This window comes from Cinclus cinclus, chromosome 1, assembly GCF_963662255.1.
Source record: "Cinclus cinclus chromosome 1, bCinCin1.1, whole genome shotgun sequence".
NCBI classification, from domain to species: Eukaryota; Metazoa; Chordata; class Aves; order Passeriformes; family Cinclidae; genus Cinclus; species Cinclus cinclus.
The window spans coordinates 130,728,154-130,742,165 of NC_085046.1; the positions used below are offsets into that span (position 1 = coordinate 130,728,154).

Genomic DNA, 14,012 nt, shown 5'->3' on the forward strand with positions numbered 1-14,012 from the left:
CCTGTAATGGATTAAAATAATAAATGTTCCTGGATTTTAGTGTTTGAAGTACTTGAAGAAAACAGGCTCCCAGCAGCCAGTACTGCTGAATGCATGGGGACATTTATTAGTGATGAATTCAAGGGTTTTGCCTGTTTAAGATCATTACTTTCTGTTTACCGTGTGTTACACATCTCATGTTTTTACAGAGCCCATATGTGTCCCAATGTAATGCTGAAAAACTCTCTTTCACTAAAGAATAGCTAATTGGTAACATGTAAGTATTGTTCTCATGGGGAGAATGAACCATCATAAGATTCAGCTCAATACTAATGAGAAATCCAGTGCGGTCAGTGGATTGTTAACTAAATCTCTCCTGGAAAATTGTTCTTAAAATTGTTCTTTACTATGTCTCACCATTTGTTTGCTACTGCTGTTTCCAGGCTTGAGTAAATTGGCTGGCTCTTAAATTAGCTGCAGTATTGCCTCTGTAATTATTTTCACAGCTTTGTTATCCTTTCTTCTCAGAAGATGGTTTGTCAAGGGTACTTGTCAACAGAGCATTGTAAACTGCAGTATAACTACTCAGTATGTGATGTATCTAGTCTTAAGAGGGAAGAATTGTATAGATGTACCAATATATTAGATACAACAGCATATTTACATTTTTATAGCTGTCTTAATGTCACTAACAATCTGAAAGTAGCTACTGAAGTTACAAATGTGAAGAGTGAATGTTCATAACCAAATATCACAGATTATTACTTTATTAGAAGGTAGTAAGGGAAGCCACTTGCCAATTGATCTTCAGTATCTCTGCCACGCAGGCATGGAGGACCCATGGGAGAGCCTGGATTTCTTCCTTCGGAGGGTACCACGATCCCTTGGGTGGGATTCACAGGCTGCTGCTGGCAGTGAGACCACACCACTCACATGCCTCTGAACCAGCATGGCTGGATCTGTGCTCTGGGACACACTCTTGCGTCTGAGCTGCCCTAAACTCAGAAAAGCAGTTTTCTTCATAGTACTATTGTTTGTAGCAAAGCTACTGGCTATTCAAAAGAGAGCTAAATGCCAGTTCAGTGCCATTTGGTACCTTTGTTAAAATACATGTGTTTTCATTTTCTTAATTCTCCTTGTCTTCTTTCTTAATTCTCTCGTCCCCTATTTGAAGTTTGCCAATTAAAATCATCTTCTGTGTTGCATTAGGTGACAGTGCAGTGAACCAAATAGCATTTGCAGCTAAGGAAGAGCAAATGCATAGGGAATAATAGAAGGAAAAAAGCTCCTTCTGTATTCCTGCTCATTTCATTTGGAGTTGATTCAAGTATCAGCACTTAAATGTTTTTGAAAACAAAAAGTCCATAGTTTATGTCAAAACATTGCCTTTCCATTTGTTAACCAGGAAAAACAAACAGAGCTCTTTCTTAATACCCATATTGCTCAAACCCTAAGTTATCATTATTATAAGGCAAGGATTGTTTTTATATATTTGCTGCACCTATTAAAATGGGCCAGCTCTTCCTTTTACTATTCACACAAATGGATTTATGTACACACAGAAGTTTAACAAGGATGAAGCCTCTTATTACTGACAAATGCTAATTCAACTTTACTATAATTATATATAAACCCTAATCTAACTATGTGTAAAACTTTGAGTACTCAGATACTGTGAGATGTCTTTGTAAATCTTAGCATGAATCAAGTATGTACTGACTAAAAAAAGATGTTAGAATAACATAGTAATTGTCTTTAGAAAAAAAATTTTCACTGTTCCATTGTAATGACCTCCACCTTTAATTTTGGAGCAAGGTAGTTTCTTGAATGTGACAAGCTAGCTATTTTTAAACCCTCCTACATTATATCCAGCCATATAAAATACCTGGATATTCTTTTTTGGGCATATGTCATCATGAAGGTAATCCTTCCAATAGCACACAGAAGCCTGGTCTAAGGTCTCTTTTGCTTCTTTAGTGTATAGATGCATTTTGTGGTGCTATTGTGTTTCTGGCTGGAGTCTGACAGGGGAGGGCTGGCAGCATTTTTTAAACACTGTCCAAAGCAAGTGCCTCATATTTATTAGTCTCTTGGAGGAGTATTTTAAAAGTCATGAAACTATTTGTTCCTAAAAGTAAATTATTGCACGTACTGAAAAGTGCATTGGTGTTCGTGAGCCATAATCCAAACAGCACAAGTTAACTTCTACATGTCATAGCAATCATTTATGAAGATATATTGCTTCTTTGTGCTGTCATCTCAAGTTCACTTCAAATGGAGACTTTGATTTAATCTATTTAAACTGAAGATAGACTTCTACATTAGAAGTTTATGAGAGATCCATTGAAGGACTGACTGAAAATAGTGTGTGGGAAGGCAAAAACAAGGGAAAATTATTTTGCATCTTTGCTTTTCTGAGGTGATTGCTTTAGTCATGGGAAGGTACACCACTGACTGAACATATACTTTCAGGATTTCCATAGAAATAGTACCCTATTGAAACCTCCATCAGACACAGAGATCTCTTTACTTACTATTGTTTTTGAAGGTTTTTGCATACTTGTTCTTCATTTGTTTTCTTTAAGCTTCCTCAAAACATCACTTCATGCCAGTTTCTCTAAATGCTCTCTGTGCTGCATTTTTTTAACAGTGAACAGTGGTTTGTTTTATACTGAATCACTTCATCCCTGAAAGGATATGTAGATACAACTCCTAGAAGGGACAAGGGTGTGATTCTTGTCTACACAAGAGCAATCTGGGTCACAGCAAGAAAAATAAAAATCTCTTACTGAATTCCTGAGATTTTCCTGGTGTTTGTAGGACACAGTCCATGGATGTGTCTTGTAATATTTCATGTATTGAAAACTAACCAATGCTTCCTTATTCTTAATTGTTTCTTCGTTTCTTATTGTTTGCTTAGCATTTGAGAAAGGCACTGCTGATTTTGAACCAGCAGTATTATGTGCTGAATGCTCAGTTCTGCTTCTAAGCTGTTGGATATTATGTTTTCTTTGTACTTTGTGGAGCTGAGATGACAGCACAAAGAAACTGCAAAACATAATCCTTCCAAGTGTAATCCCAGTGAAAGAAAACATAAATAAAACCACTTGTATTCTGGCATTCCTTTTCCCCTTTTGTTATTTCTGCAACTTGGCACATACTCCAATAAAACTATAGGAAGAACATTTCTCTGTATTGAAGAATTGTGCAATAATTACCAAGAATTTCTTCTCTTTAAAATCAAAATTCCATATAGAATATGAAAAAAAATGAATTTCCAAATACTGTAGTGCCTCTTAAAATAACTAACCATAGCAGGGTGTTGGTGTGTGTTCATGCTAGTTTTCTTGATTGTCACTGAAATTCAGTGTCAAAACCCACCTTGAACAGATCTGTCCCATAAGCCTATTGCTCATGAGAACAGATGCAGTATTTCAGAAGCCAGCCTAAATAAAAAATCCCAAAGCTGGACCTCCTTTCCCAGTCAGTGACAACAGTCCTGTTGATTGGCATGGGACAATGGTTTGTTTGAGCCCTTGATCATTCTAACTAAACTCCAGCTGCTCAAGGGAGAGATGGTTTAGATTTTTGGGTCCTTCTCAGGTTGGACACAATTCAACACTATTATTGCTATGGGCAGTGTTGGACCTTCCTAGTGTTTGCTGGTTTTAAAAAAATATGCAATGTATTTCCTTCTATTACAAAAAATAGTGTTATGAAACGGTAAGCACCAGGATGTAGACTCACTTCTTCCTTGGATACTAGGAGAGGTTCATAGGTTCATTTGGATTCAAAACAGTGAGTTGTGTTTTGGGGGGATTTTTCTACCAGCAAAGTTATGAAAATATAAAATGAGACTGTATCTTGAAACACCTGTGTCTAAGCCTTAGGTGTTCTTTCTGTTGTTTTTTTTTTTTAATCTTTTGCCTTTTGTAAATGTCTAGTTTCATTAGAAAAATAAACTGAGTGCATTATGAAGTAGGATGACATCCAACATTCAAGGTGTTGAGTCCAAGTATTAGCACCAAAGGAGATAAAATTTAAACCAGCCTCAGAGGTAGTATTTTCTATGTAAACATACAAAATAAATAAAGATATTAGACATGGTTTATTTTATTAAACAGTAATTTGCAGAAAGTTAAATTCACAAGAGCTGGGATATTTCTAGATGATGTTTCTATCCTCAAAATGTTTGTGCCTTTTATGAGAGTATGTAAGTTCTGTCATAAATGTAATCTGCCATTATCATTTTTAGGTTTCATGAAGCTATGTAAAGTTCAAAAGGTTATGATATGAAAAGTTTAAACTCTTTTCTGAGGAAATGTGCATTATATATTTTGAGATAAGCATTTGTTTTGAATTATTTGAATTCAAATAGTATCCTTCTTCTCCTTCTAAGTACTCCTAAGTCTAGGAAGGTGCTGTGTGAAAGTAATTACCCTGGACAAAAGCATAGGAAACTGTTCAAAATCACTATTTCCTATCAGTTTGAAATATGATCAAGTGAAGCAGCTGTTCTTGTTCTTAATAGACTTTTTCGAAAAAAAATTTCATAGTTTAATGAAAAATAAACCTTCTCATAAACCTTAAAGTATTCAGAATGCAAGAAGTCATGTTTTGGCAACTGGTTCCTTGTAAGGAATGTGGATGAGAAGTACCTGCTCTGTTATTGCAACATGGTATAAAGCCTGGTTGACAGTGTGGGAAGAGCAAGCTAAGTAAAAAAACAGGAAATTTTGAAAAAATTGCAGATCTTTTTGCCCAGCTGTGATGCCCTTGCTCAGAGAGGAGAGTGGGTGTCCATGCCAGTATTCCCATGAAAGTAGTGGGACTGCTTGTGTGAGCAGTGGCTTGCAGGTAGGGATCTCCAGGCTCATGGGAAAGTGAATTCAGGGAATAAGCACATAAATGTTGGAAGAATAACTGCCAGTGGGATTAAATTTCTCTCTGTCTCCTTTTAGGAATCCATGGATCATCTTTAGTCCTTGACATAAAAGATTTCTTACTTAAAACAAGTCTCAAAGAAAGAGCCAAATCTCTGATAGGCCCTTTTTGCTGCTGTGTTAACGTGGAAGCCAAGTGGTGTAAGCACAGTGGTGATCCTGGCCCAGAGCAATCTGTTCCAAAAATCTACATTGATTTGAGAGGAGGACTGCTGCAGGTCTGTATAAGATGCTTATAGTTGTGCTGTTGAGCTGGACTTTGGATGATTGAGTTTTCATAAATAAATTTCATGAAAGCCTTTGCATCCTACAGCTGGCTGCTAGGTTGGGGATTTTTGCATGTTTGATTTGGGTGGGTTTTATTTTATCTTAGAAAATAAGTGTCTACTCTTTCATGTAAACTGTTGATTGAAAAATTGTGTGTAGTGTTTTGGGTTTGATTTTTTTTTTTTTAAATACTGCATGAGCCCTATATTTTAGCTGTATGTGTGTGTTCCTTAAAACTACTGGATCAAATTGCTAACACTTAATATCTAGGGTCCTGTTCTGATGGGTGTGTGTTTGTCTGTCCATGATCTATGTGTCTGTAATGCCTAGGGGTAGCCTTAAGAAGTACATATTCTTTCTTTTTATACTTACATGAATTTCTCAAGGGAGTAATTGCAAACTCTTGTTTGTAGCAATTAATATTCAGTTTTCCGTGCTATCCTCTCCTTTTTGGAAGTGCCCACAACTTGAAATCAGTCCAGGAAGCATGGGAGTTCTTGAAATGAAAAATAGATTCTGTGGGTCTTAAACAAGTGGGCTTTAAGATATGTCTTGTTTTAATTATTTTTATTGTAGTAACTATACACACCAAATGTTTTAAAATAAATACATAAATCAAGTGTATAAAACATGGAAAGGAAATTCTGACAATTAATTGTGTCATTGCTTTTTTCCCCAGAATTGGCATTAGAAGGTCTTAGAACCACAGCACTGGAAATAGGGTTAATCAGATAATACAAATTTAGAAAAAAATATATCTTGTTTCTTTGCTCCTTTTTTTATTTGTTTTTCACAGGCACTTGGCTGACTACCTCTATATAAATGCTTATTTTTCTCCCCAAAATTTTGGGTTTTGACAAATACCAGGAAAAAAAAAATCTATAAATCTTAGAAATCCATTTGTTTTTAGAGTATAATTAGGGAAAATTAGCTTTTGCAGAAGATAATTAAGTATTTGGTCTGGCAGAATAGATTTGAGAATGCTGACAAAATCATTAGCAGTCCCATTTCGTATTAGTTTGTTTATGGCTAATGATTTTACCAGCTCTAAACATGACCTCGTCTATCACAGTTAATTTGTATTGCAGCAGAACCTGGAGAGCTTGTGTAAAGTCAGTGCCTCATCTCTGAATATTGTTGTAGGAGTTCCATGCCCTGGGAGTCCCCAGCTGCCTACAAATTAAATGAATAAAAGTGTGAGAGAGAAAAATGTTCATTCCTCCTCTGTTGGTGGGGAACTGGGGCCTCTGAGATTGGCTTAAGGTGGCAGAGAGCTCCTTGGAGGTGGTGCTAGAGCAGGTGTGGTGTTGGAACCCTGGTAACAGGGAGTTTTAAACTTTCTGTGCTGTCAGGCACTGACCCCCAAAAGAGCACTGCTTTTCATCTGGGGCCTTGGAGAAGGCTTCCAAAATTGAATTATAGAAGTAGAATCACTGGTGTGTAGTTTGAATAGAAGTGTGTAATAAAACATGGTGAAGGATTTGGAATTTGGGGTTTTAGAATACAGTAACAGGTATGGGACAAGGTGGAGGGTTTAGGGCAGGGGTTTCTTTCTTTCATTCTTTCTTCTTCACCTTCTTCTTGGGTTTAGGTAGCACTTTTTAATTGGATAGGAAATGACACACTGTGGGTCATGGCTGTTTGGTCATGGGGTCAGAAGTTAAAATAATTTAGGTGTTAGTTCTTAATTGGACAGTTAAGCCTTAAAAGACCTTGTAACGAGAGATACATCACCATTTCTTCATTTTTAGCTTTAGCTCAAGTGCTGTAGCAGTCAGTGTAACAGATAAGAATTAATAAACTGAGTCCGAACATGAAATTCCATCTCTTGTGCTTTTAATCCCAACTTTGACTGTAAAGAAAAAGAAGATAAAAAGTGATAGTGTGGGACCCTGAGACCAGAGGTGCTCTAGAAACCATAGGAGGTGCACTAAATTCAGGGGATGACCTGCCTAGCCTGGCAGGGTTTAGCTCAGTTTTGGATGTGGCTGTGCTTCAAGAGGGTCTTGGTTTATTCTGTGGGCTTACTTGTAGATGCAGGGCAAGAAAAAACCTGCCTTCTTGGCAGCTATACTACACTCCCTTTAGGCATCTTTTGATTTTTTTTTGTTCACATTTGAAAAATTGGTATTTCCCTATTGAAAAATTTGCACTTCTCTTTATGTGCATACCTGACGTGTTTACTTTACTCACACCCTTTCCATGGACTTTTAAGTTATTGTCTGGGGATTTTGATTTCATCCCACACTGGTTTCAAGTCTAATTTCTATATCAATTGCAAGTTGCTTCCTTGTCTTCCATGTTGCTTCAAGGCCTGCTTCTGCACATGAAATCTAAAGGACTTGTTCCCATTAATGCAATTCTGTCAAACAGGAGCTTGATTTGAAAAAAAAAAACAACAGTGCTTGTCAAAGCTGGGAGAGAGGAATACCTTCTTGCCTTTTATTTTACTACAAAGTGTGTGAATCTTCTGTACTTCGTGTGCCCAATTTTATTAGATGTTTTTCTGTATTTCTTTTTTCTATTTCAGAAGACTTTGAACTTTGTAACTTCACTTGGAGGACTTAGAGAACACCCAATGCATATGCTTCAATTTTGTGCCTGTGATGATCTTTCATAAGTCTTCTGTCCCACATTCTTTGCTTTGTCACTTAGTTCTAAATGTATTCCAGAATTCCAGTTTTGTAGCAACAAGCTATTTGAAGACTTTAAATTTTGTATCTTTAAGGGGTTTTTGTCATGTCTTGAACTGAGAAACCTGTGACCAGTCCTAGCATTACTTAGAGTTCTTGAATATAACTTTTAAGATCTATGGTCTTCCAGGCAGCATCACTTAGAATTATCCTTCAGATAATGAAAAGAACAAATTTGAAAAATGGTTTTGTAAAGATATTTTGTTGCTTCTATTCTTTAACATTAAGAATGCTTGCAAGCAATTAAGGTGTAAGCAGAGCAGACTCAAAGCTGTATAAACTTCCTGTTGTTTTGGGGAGATGTTTTTCCCTTCAAAAATGGCTGAATATTTGTATGTAATTTTTTCATCTTTTCTCTCTCTTTTTTTTTTTCTCCTTTTTAAAGGTTTTCTGGGGTCAAGAGCATTTGAACTGTTTAGTTCTTCTCCAGGAGCTTCTGTGGCAGCACCTGACTAAAAAGGGCAGTGTAGAGACATTGATATCTGAACGTACATACCCCACTGGTTTTTCTACACAAAGGAATCAGGCCTCAAAAACTGAGCATACCTCAGATGATCTGAGAACAGGCCTGTTCCAGTATATACAAGACGAAGGTAAGAAGGGTATAATCTTGGCTTTCTTGCTTTCTTTCTTTCTTTCTTTCTTTCTTTCTTTCTTTCTTTCTTTCTTTCTAAGTAAAAACAGTAGTAACCTATTAGACATTACTTGCCTCTTACAACAAATAACTTCATACTTTTTGGAAAAGCAGTTGAAAAGACATCTGCTAGAATTAAAAAATACTTTAAAAGACTCTTGATTTCTTTCCATTAAGCTGTACTGTTTCAAAAGTCAGGGAAATTTCTTTTTTATTTTCTTTCCTTTTGATCCCAAGGGATTTCTTTTTAATAATTTTGGTTTCATAAACCAGCACGTTGATTTCTAGAAATTGTGTAACAGATTATAGCTTTCTTTCACTTGACAGAAGCACAAAAGCTGCCCAGTGCCTATGAAGTTGTGTTTTACAATGAAACTGAAGATAGTCCAGGAATGATGCTGTGGAGATACCCAGAACCCAGAGTGCTCACTCTTGTAAGAATTAACCCTGTTCCTTTTAATACCACTGAAGACCCAGATATTAGCACTGCTGACCTTGGAGACGTTCTTCAGGTGGGTAATGTTTTCTACTTTTAGTAACAAATGAAAATGTTACTGCTGTAAAGTGAAAATTTTTAAATTCAGATTTATTAAAAATGAGCACAAAACAAATGTCAGGGGCTCTATAAAACCAATATGAGGTACATTGCACAGCTCGAGCATATATTTCGTTTTAAAACTACTTGTATAAACCTTTTACCCACTTACCTCTAAAGTTTTTATTTTGCATAGTAAGCTATAGCCAAGTTTATCAGTTTTAGTTTGTGAGCATACAGTTTTTATTCTTTCTTTTTATGGTTTCATCCATCAGTCTTTGCTTAAAGACTTCATCCAGTCTGAAACTGAAACATGCAAGGAAAGACATGGTCTAAAATTTCCAAGATCTAGTGGAGTCATTGAAGTGAAGTCTCCAATCTGGCTGTTCTCTCCAGTTTCTGTGATGGCAGATGGCTGCACTGCTTCTAGTAAGGGCAGAGGAAAAGGGTCTGTTTTCTCTCATTTTACCTTGAGATGGTTGAAGAGGAGGGAGAAGTTTGACTGTGTGAGATCATGGAACTTCTCTTTGAAGGAAGGCTGAGTGCTGCAGTCTCCATGCCCCCAAAATAGACCATACCCCAAAATTGCACTGACTCTTACTGTGCTGGAATTTTGGCTTTCTAATGTATGCAATCGGGTCATTACATTTTCTCCTGTCTAGTGTAATTCTTTCTAAATTCACATATTCCTTGCATACGTATTTTGATTTTAGCTCTATTTGAATTCTGGTAATCTCCATTTCTCTTTTGTATTACAAATTGGACCTGTCATTATTTTTTAAAATTTCAATCTGGTTGTTAGTCGGAATAGTGTTGTGAGTCAAGGGAAATAAATATTTCCCAGTTCTTCCTATATGCTCAAAGCTGTTGAATTTTATTTCATTATTGCTCTGATGCTAAAAATTGCTTTTAAAATTGAATTATTCACCAATATGCTTTCAGTTATGAATAAGTAGGATAATATTCCTCAGATAAATGGTATAATGTTATTACCGTGCACATACTGTTGGTGAGATCATGTAAGTGTCCTGCCAATTTCTTTGCCCTCTAGACAGCCAAATGTCAGGTCCTTTCAGTTGTATTAAAATTAAAATTAAATGGAAAAAATCAGATCCATTTGGCATGAGGTTTGAATCAAAGTTCAAAATTGTGTTATTGTAGGCTGTCTTGATGACCTTATTAGGTTGCTATGAAAACCAGCATTTTGCCTTCTTTCAGGCTGGTATTTCTGGAGTACAGCACACCAAGGTTTTGGTTCAATTACATTACATTCCCACTGTAGATAACATGAACCATTATGTATGTGCTTGTGGAATAATATGACGCTGTCCAAGGGGAATATCAGTTCTTCTTCAAGTGGGTATATGCAGCTGGACTTTTAGTAGCACACAACTTCTGCTTTGTGCTTCCATACAACAGTCTAGAGGAGAAAAGGTCCAATTCACTATGATTTCCTCAGAGAGTGAGAAGCACTCAGCTACCAGTGATCAGGTTCTGTCATCTTCTTCTGGTGGTCATGTAATTCCTCAGATTTCTACCACAAGAGAAAATATAAAGGTATCAGCCAAACTGGAGGACATCTAGTCAAAAATTCTGCTTTGGGCACACAGTGTGCAGAAACGACTACAAGAAGAGCCACGCTTTGGTTGTCTGTCGTTAATTATGGCAGTAATTGTTGCCTCGCTCAAGGTAGTGATTTATCACATTTTCCAGAAATGGCCATGCACCTAATGAACAGCTCTTACAAACATGAACTGTGTGCATTTTTTTTATTAATACAGCAGAGGTATGTGGGGGGAATAAGTAATATAGAGTAAATTTTTTATTTCTTTGGGTAAATTGCATTTACTAAATACTCATATCAAACTTCAGATTCTAATTTAATTTAATCATGAGGCCTTTCATCAGGTCCACTTTTTCCCTGTATGGATACATGTTAATTAATATACTGTGGATTTAGTGCATATGGAAAAATCATTAAATGCAAAGAGAAAAAAGATAAAACAACATTTATTTTATTGAGTTCTTAAAATGAAACATTAGAGAAACATCTGCAAGCCAAAGATTTCAGCTCTTTTGAAAAAAAAAGGATCTAAATTTAAAGACAATAATGATACCAAGCTATATTAAAATATACTTTAAAAACTTTCCCAGGATTATGTATATGTTCAAATCTAAGGAGGACCCATAATGTCCCCAGCTGTGTTACCAGTCTCCCTTAATCCTCTATTTCACAAAGATACAGTCAAAGGTGCCCTTCTGTAGTTTGTCTTGAATTTTTCTTCTTTTTTCATTAAGTTTTCCAGTTGCATGTTCTTTCTTTCTGAGAAAGTTGCTATGACATTTCATCTACTTTTCTGTCTTTGTTAAACTTTTAGCATAACATTTTAATCATGAGTAGGTCTTTAGTACTCTCTGGTGTTATAGCTATTGTTCAATTCCTGGAACTTGCAAAAGTTTCACCAACAAGAGAATTTTTCTAAATATCAAAGGTGTGTGTTATCTGGGACAGCCAAAGGATAGAGAACAGCTTCAGATTATAAGAGTTGATATGAACTATATTGAACCTCTGTTGAACCTTACCTTGCTGCTATTTTTAAATTGACCCAAGAGCTGTTTTCTTGTGCTTTACCTTATGTTGTTGCAAAGGTAAGCAGTTTCACTTGTCAGATTGCTAATACTTTGTTTTTACACTCCAAACATTCTTGCATTTATTTGTGGAAGGAACAGGAAGAACTGGTCCCTGCCATGGCATACCACATGGCATTTCTTTAGCAATTTGGAATAGAACTTTGACCTAATTATTTGAAGGAAGTGAGGATCCTGGATCCGACTGAAATCAAGAAATTGCATGAGGATTGTATTTCTTTGTGGAGGTTGAAAATATCTGAATTTGTTGTTCTTCCTGTTTAATAGACATGACAAATGCTTTCTATTTAATCTTTAAGTGCTTATTGTCCCATTTTCACATGTTCCAAATGTCCTTTGGCTTTGTGTGATTTACCATTCTCTCGCATAACTAATATCTGAGGAAACACCTTTCAAAGGTGTAGAATGATATTGATGTGAGAATCACATGCTCACCTCAGGACTAGAGGGAAGTCCAAACGTGGAAAATTTTCACAAAATGTATTCAAAAGGTAAAAAGCAAGATGAAGTAGAAATTCCATTATTTTTTAAATACTGAAGATTGATACGTTGATAAGTCAAAAAAGAAGGATGTTCTCTGAGACTTTTTCCGTTATAACTTTTTCCATTATAACATTATTTCCATGAAACTTAAGTCATTCAAGTAGATTGGTGATAAGAGGAAGTCTTTCAGTTAAAGATATGTGCATGAGCAGCTTCAAAAGCTTATATTATTCTGTGCTTAAAGAAAGACATGTATGTCTTTTATTTTGTACACAAAAAAAGAGAGAAAAAAGCTGCTGATCTTGCTCCAAAAATTTAGTTACTGCTACATTTAGGTCGCTCGTGCAGAGGATTTTTGTACTAAAATCTGTGCAGGTGTTTATAAATTTGTTTCAGCAAGTATTCACATGTGAAGACTTAAGGCATGCCTTAGGTTAAACTGGGAAACTGTTTAAGTTTCCCAGTTTAACATTAAACTATATTCTATAAGACAACCAACTCATCATTATGGGTCAAAACTCTTCTATTTGCTCTTTGATGGTCTTGTGGTGTGGCAGTTAAAGTTGGAATCTGGGACCAGTGATGATTCTCATTCCTATGAAATCTGGCAATGTAATGTCTTTCACCAAGAACTTTGAAGCATGGTAATAGCCTTCAAGCAGATTTTGGTTTAGAATGTATGTTGAAATGTCTCATGCAGAGATATCAGAATTGTAGAAGAAACATGAGCACCTTTAGGAGCAAGAATGGGCAGAACAGTCTGAATTTCAGAGTAAGGGCTTTATAGTGTCTCTCTTCAGCTCATGAATGATGAGGATATTGGCTTGATCTGGCTACTAGGACAGTTGAAAGAGAGTTTGTGGCAATTTCCTCCATGCTGATTCTTCTGGTTGCCTTAAAATATGGCATTAGGATGAAAGGAGTAAGAGCAATTTCTGATTCCAGACAATAGTTTATGATTATGCAGATAATTCTGCATATATATAATAGCTGTCCCAGAACATAAAGAATAACTGAAGAATATATTCTACATCATAACAAAGGGCTGTATTTCAGAACTGTTCTGTGATGCTAAATTCAACTGTGCTTGTACAGTTCCTTGGATCTGTCAGGTCCATATCTGAGAAAGGACAAGTCATTTTGGTTTCTGTGATATTCTTAAAATTCAAAACAGGGAAAGCAGGAAAAAAAAGCAGGGAAAAAAAATATCTTACTGGTTCAGTAGTGACTTTCACATTGTGCAGATACAATATGAAGCTAGCTACATTTAGATATTTATCCTCAAATAAAGTTCTGTTGAATATTTGTGCTGCAGGGATTAGAACTGTACGTGCACTGTGTGTCTAGTTTGCCCAAAATCTTCCTGTGTCTTCCTGAAGTCTTAAGAATCTCAGATTTATGTTTATCTTTGCCTGTGATGTTGTTATACTTTTCTGATGTAATCTGGGTTATATTTTTATATCATTTATCTTTACCAAGAACAAGGTTGACAGGTTTAGATTGGCAGGGGAGAGAGCAAAGACTGGGAGGGGCTCACCAAGGTAGGAAAACAGTTCATATGCCATCAGGGAAATATTCTGCTTTTCTGTGCAGGCAAGTGAACAGGAGACACAGATTATCTCCTGTACAGCTGGAGGCCTGTTTTATCTAGTGAACCTTTTACAGAGATTCTCATTTATTGTCATTCCATTGTAAAGTTATCTTTCCAATGAAGCATGTTGCTGGCACTGCCCCATATCTCAGGCAAAACCTATGTATTGTCACAAGAGCATTTACCCAGGTGGCATGGATTTAAAAGCAGGAGAAAAACAGATTTATCTAATCAAAGT

General features: G+C 36.1%; 1 protein-coding gene across 1 annotated transcript in view; it reads left to right on the top strand.

Moving 5' to 3' along the window:
* VPS13B (vacuolar protein sorting 13 homolog B) overlaps nt 1-14,012 on the top strand; it is a 429,974-nt gene that overhangs the window by 341,402 nt on the left and 74,560 nt on the right. The window contains exons 37-39 of the mRNA XM_062490506.1: nt 4,941-5,140; nt 8,268-8,475; nt 8,844-9,028. Coding sequence (XP_062346490.1) covers nt 4,941-5,140; nt 8,268-8,475; nt 8,844-9,028 — 593 coding nt within the window. The remainder of the gene's footprint in view (nt 1-4,940; nt 5,141-8,267; nt 8,476-8,843; nt 9,029-14,012) is intronic.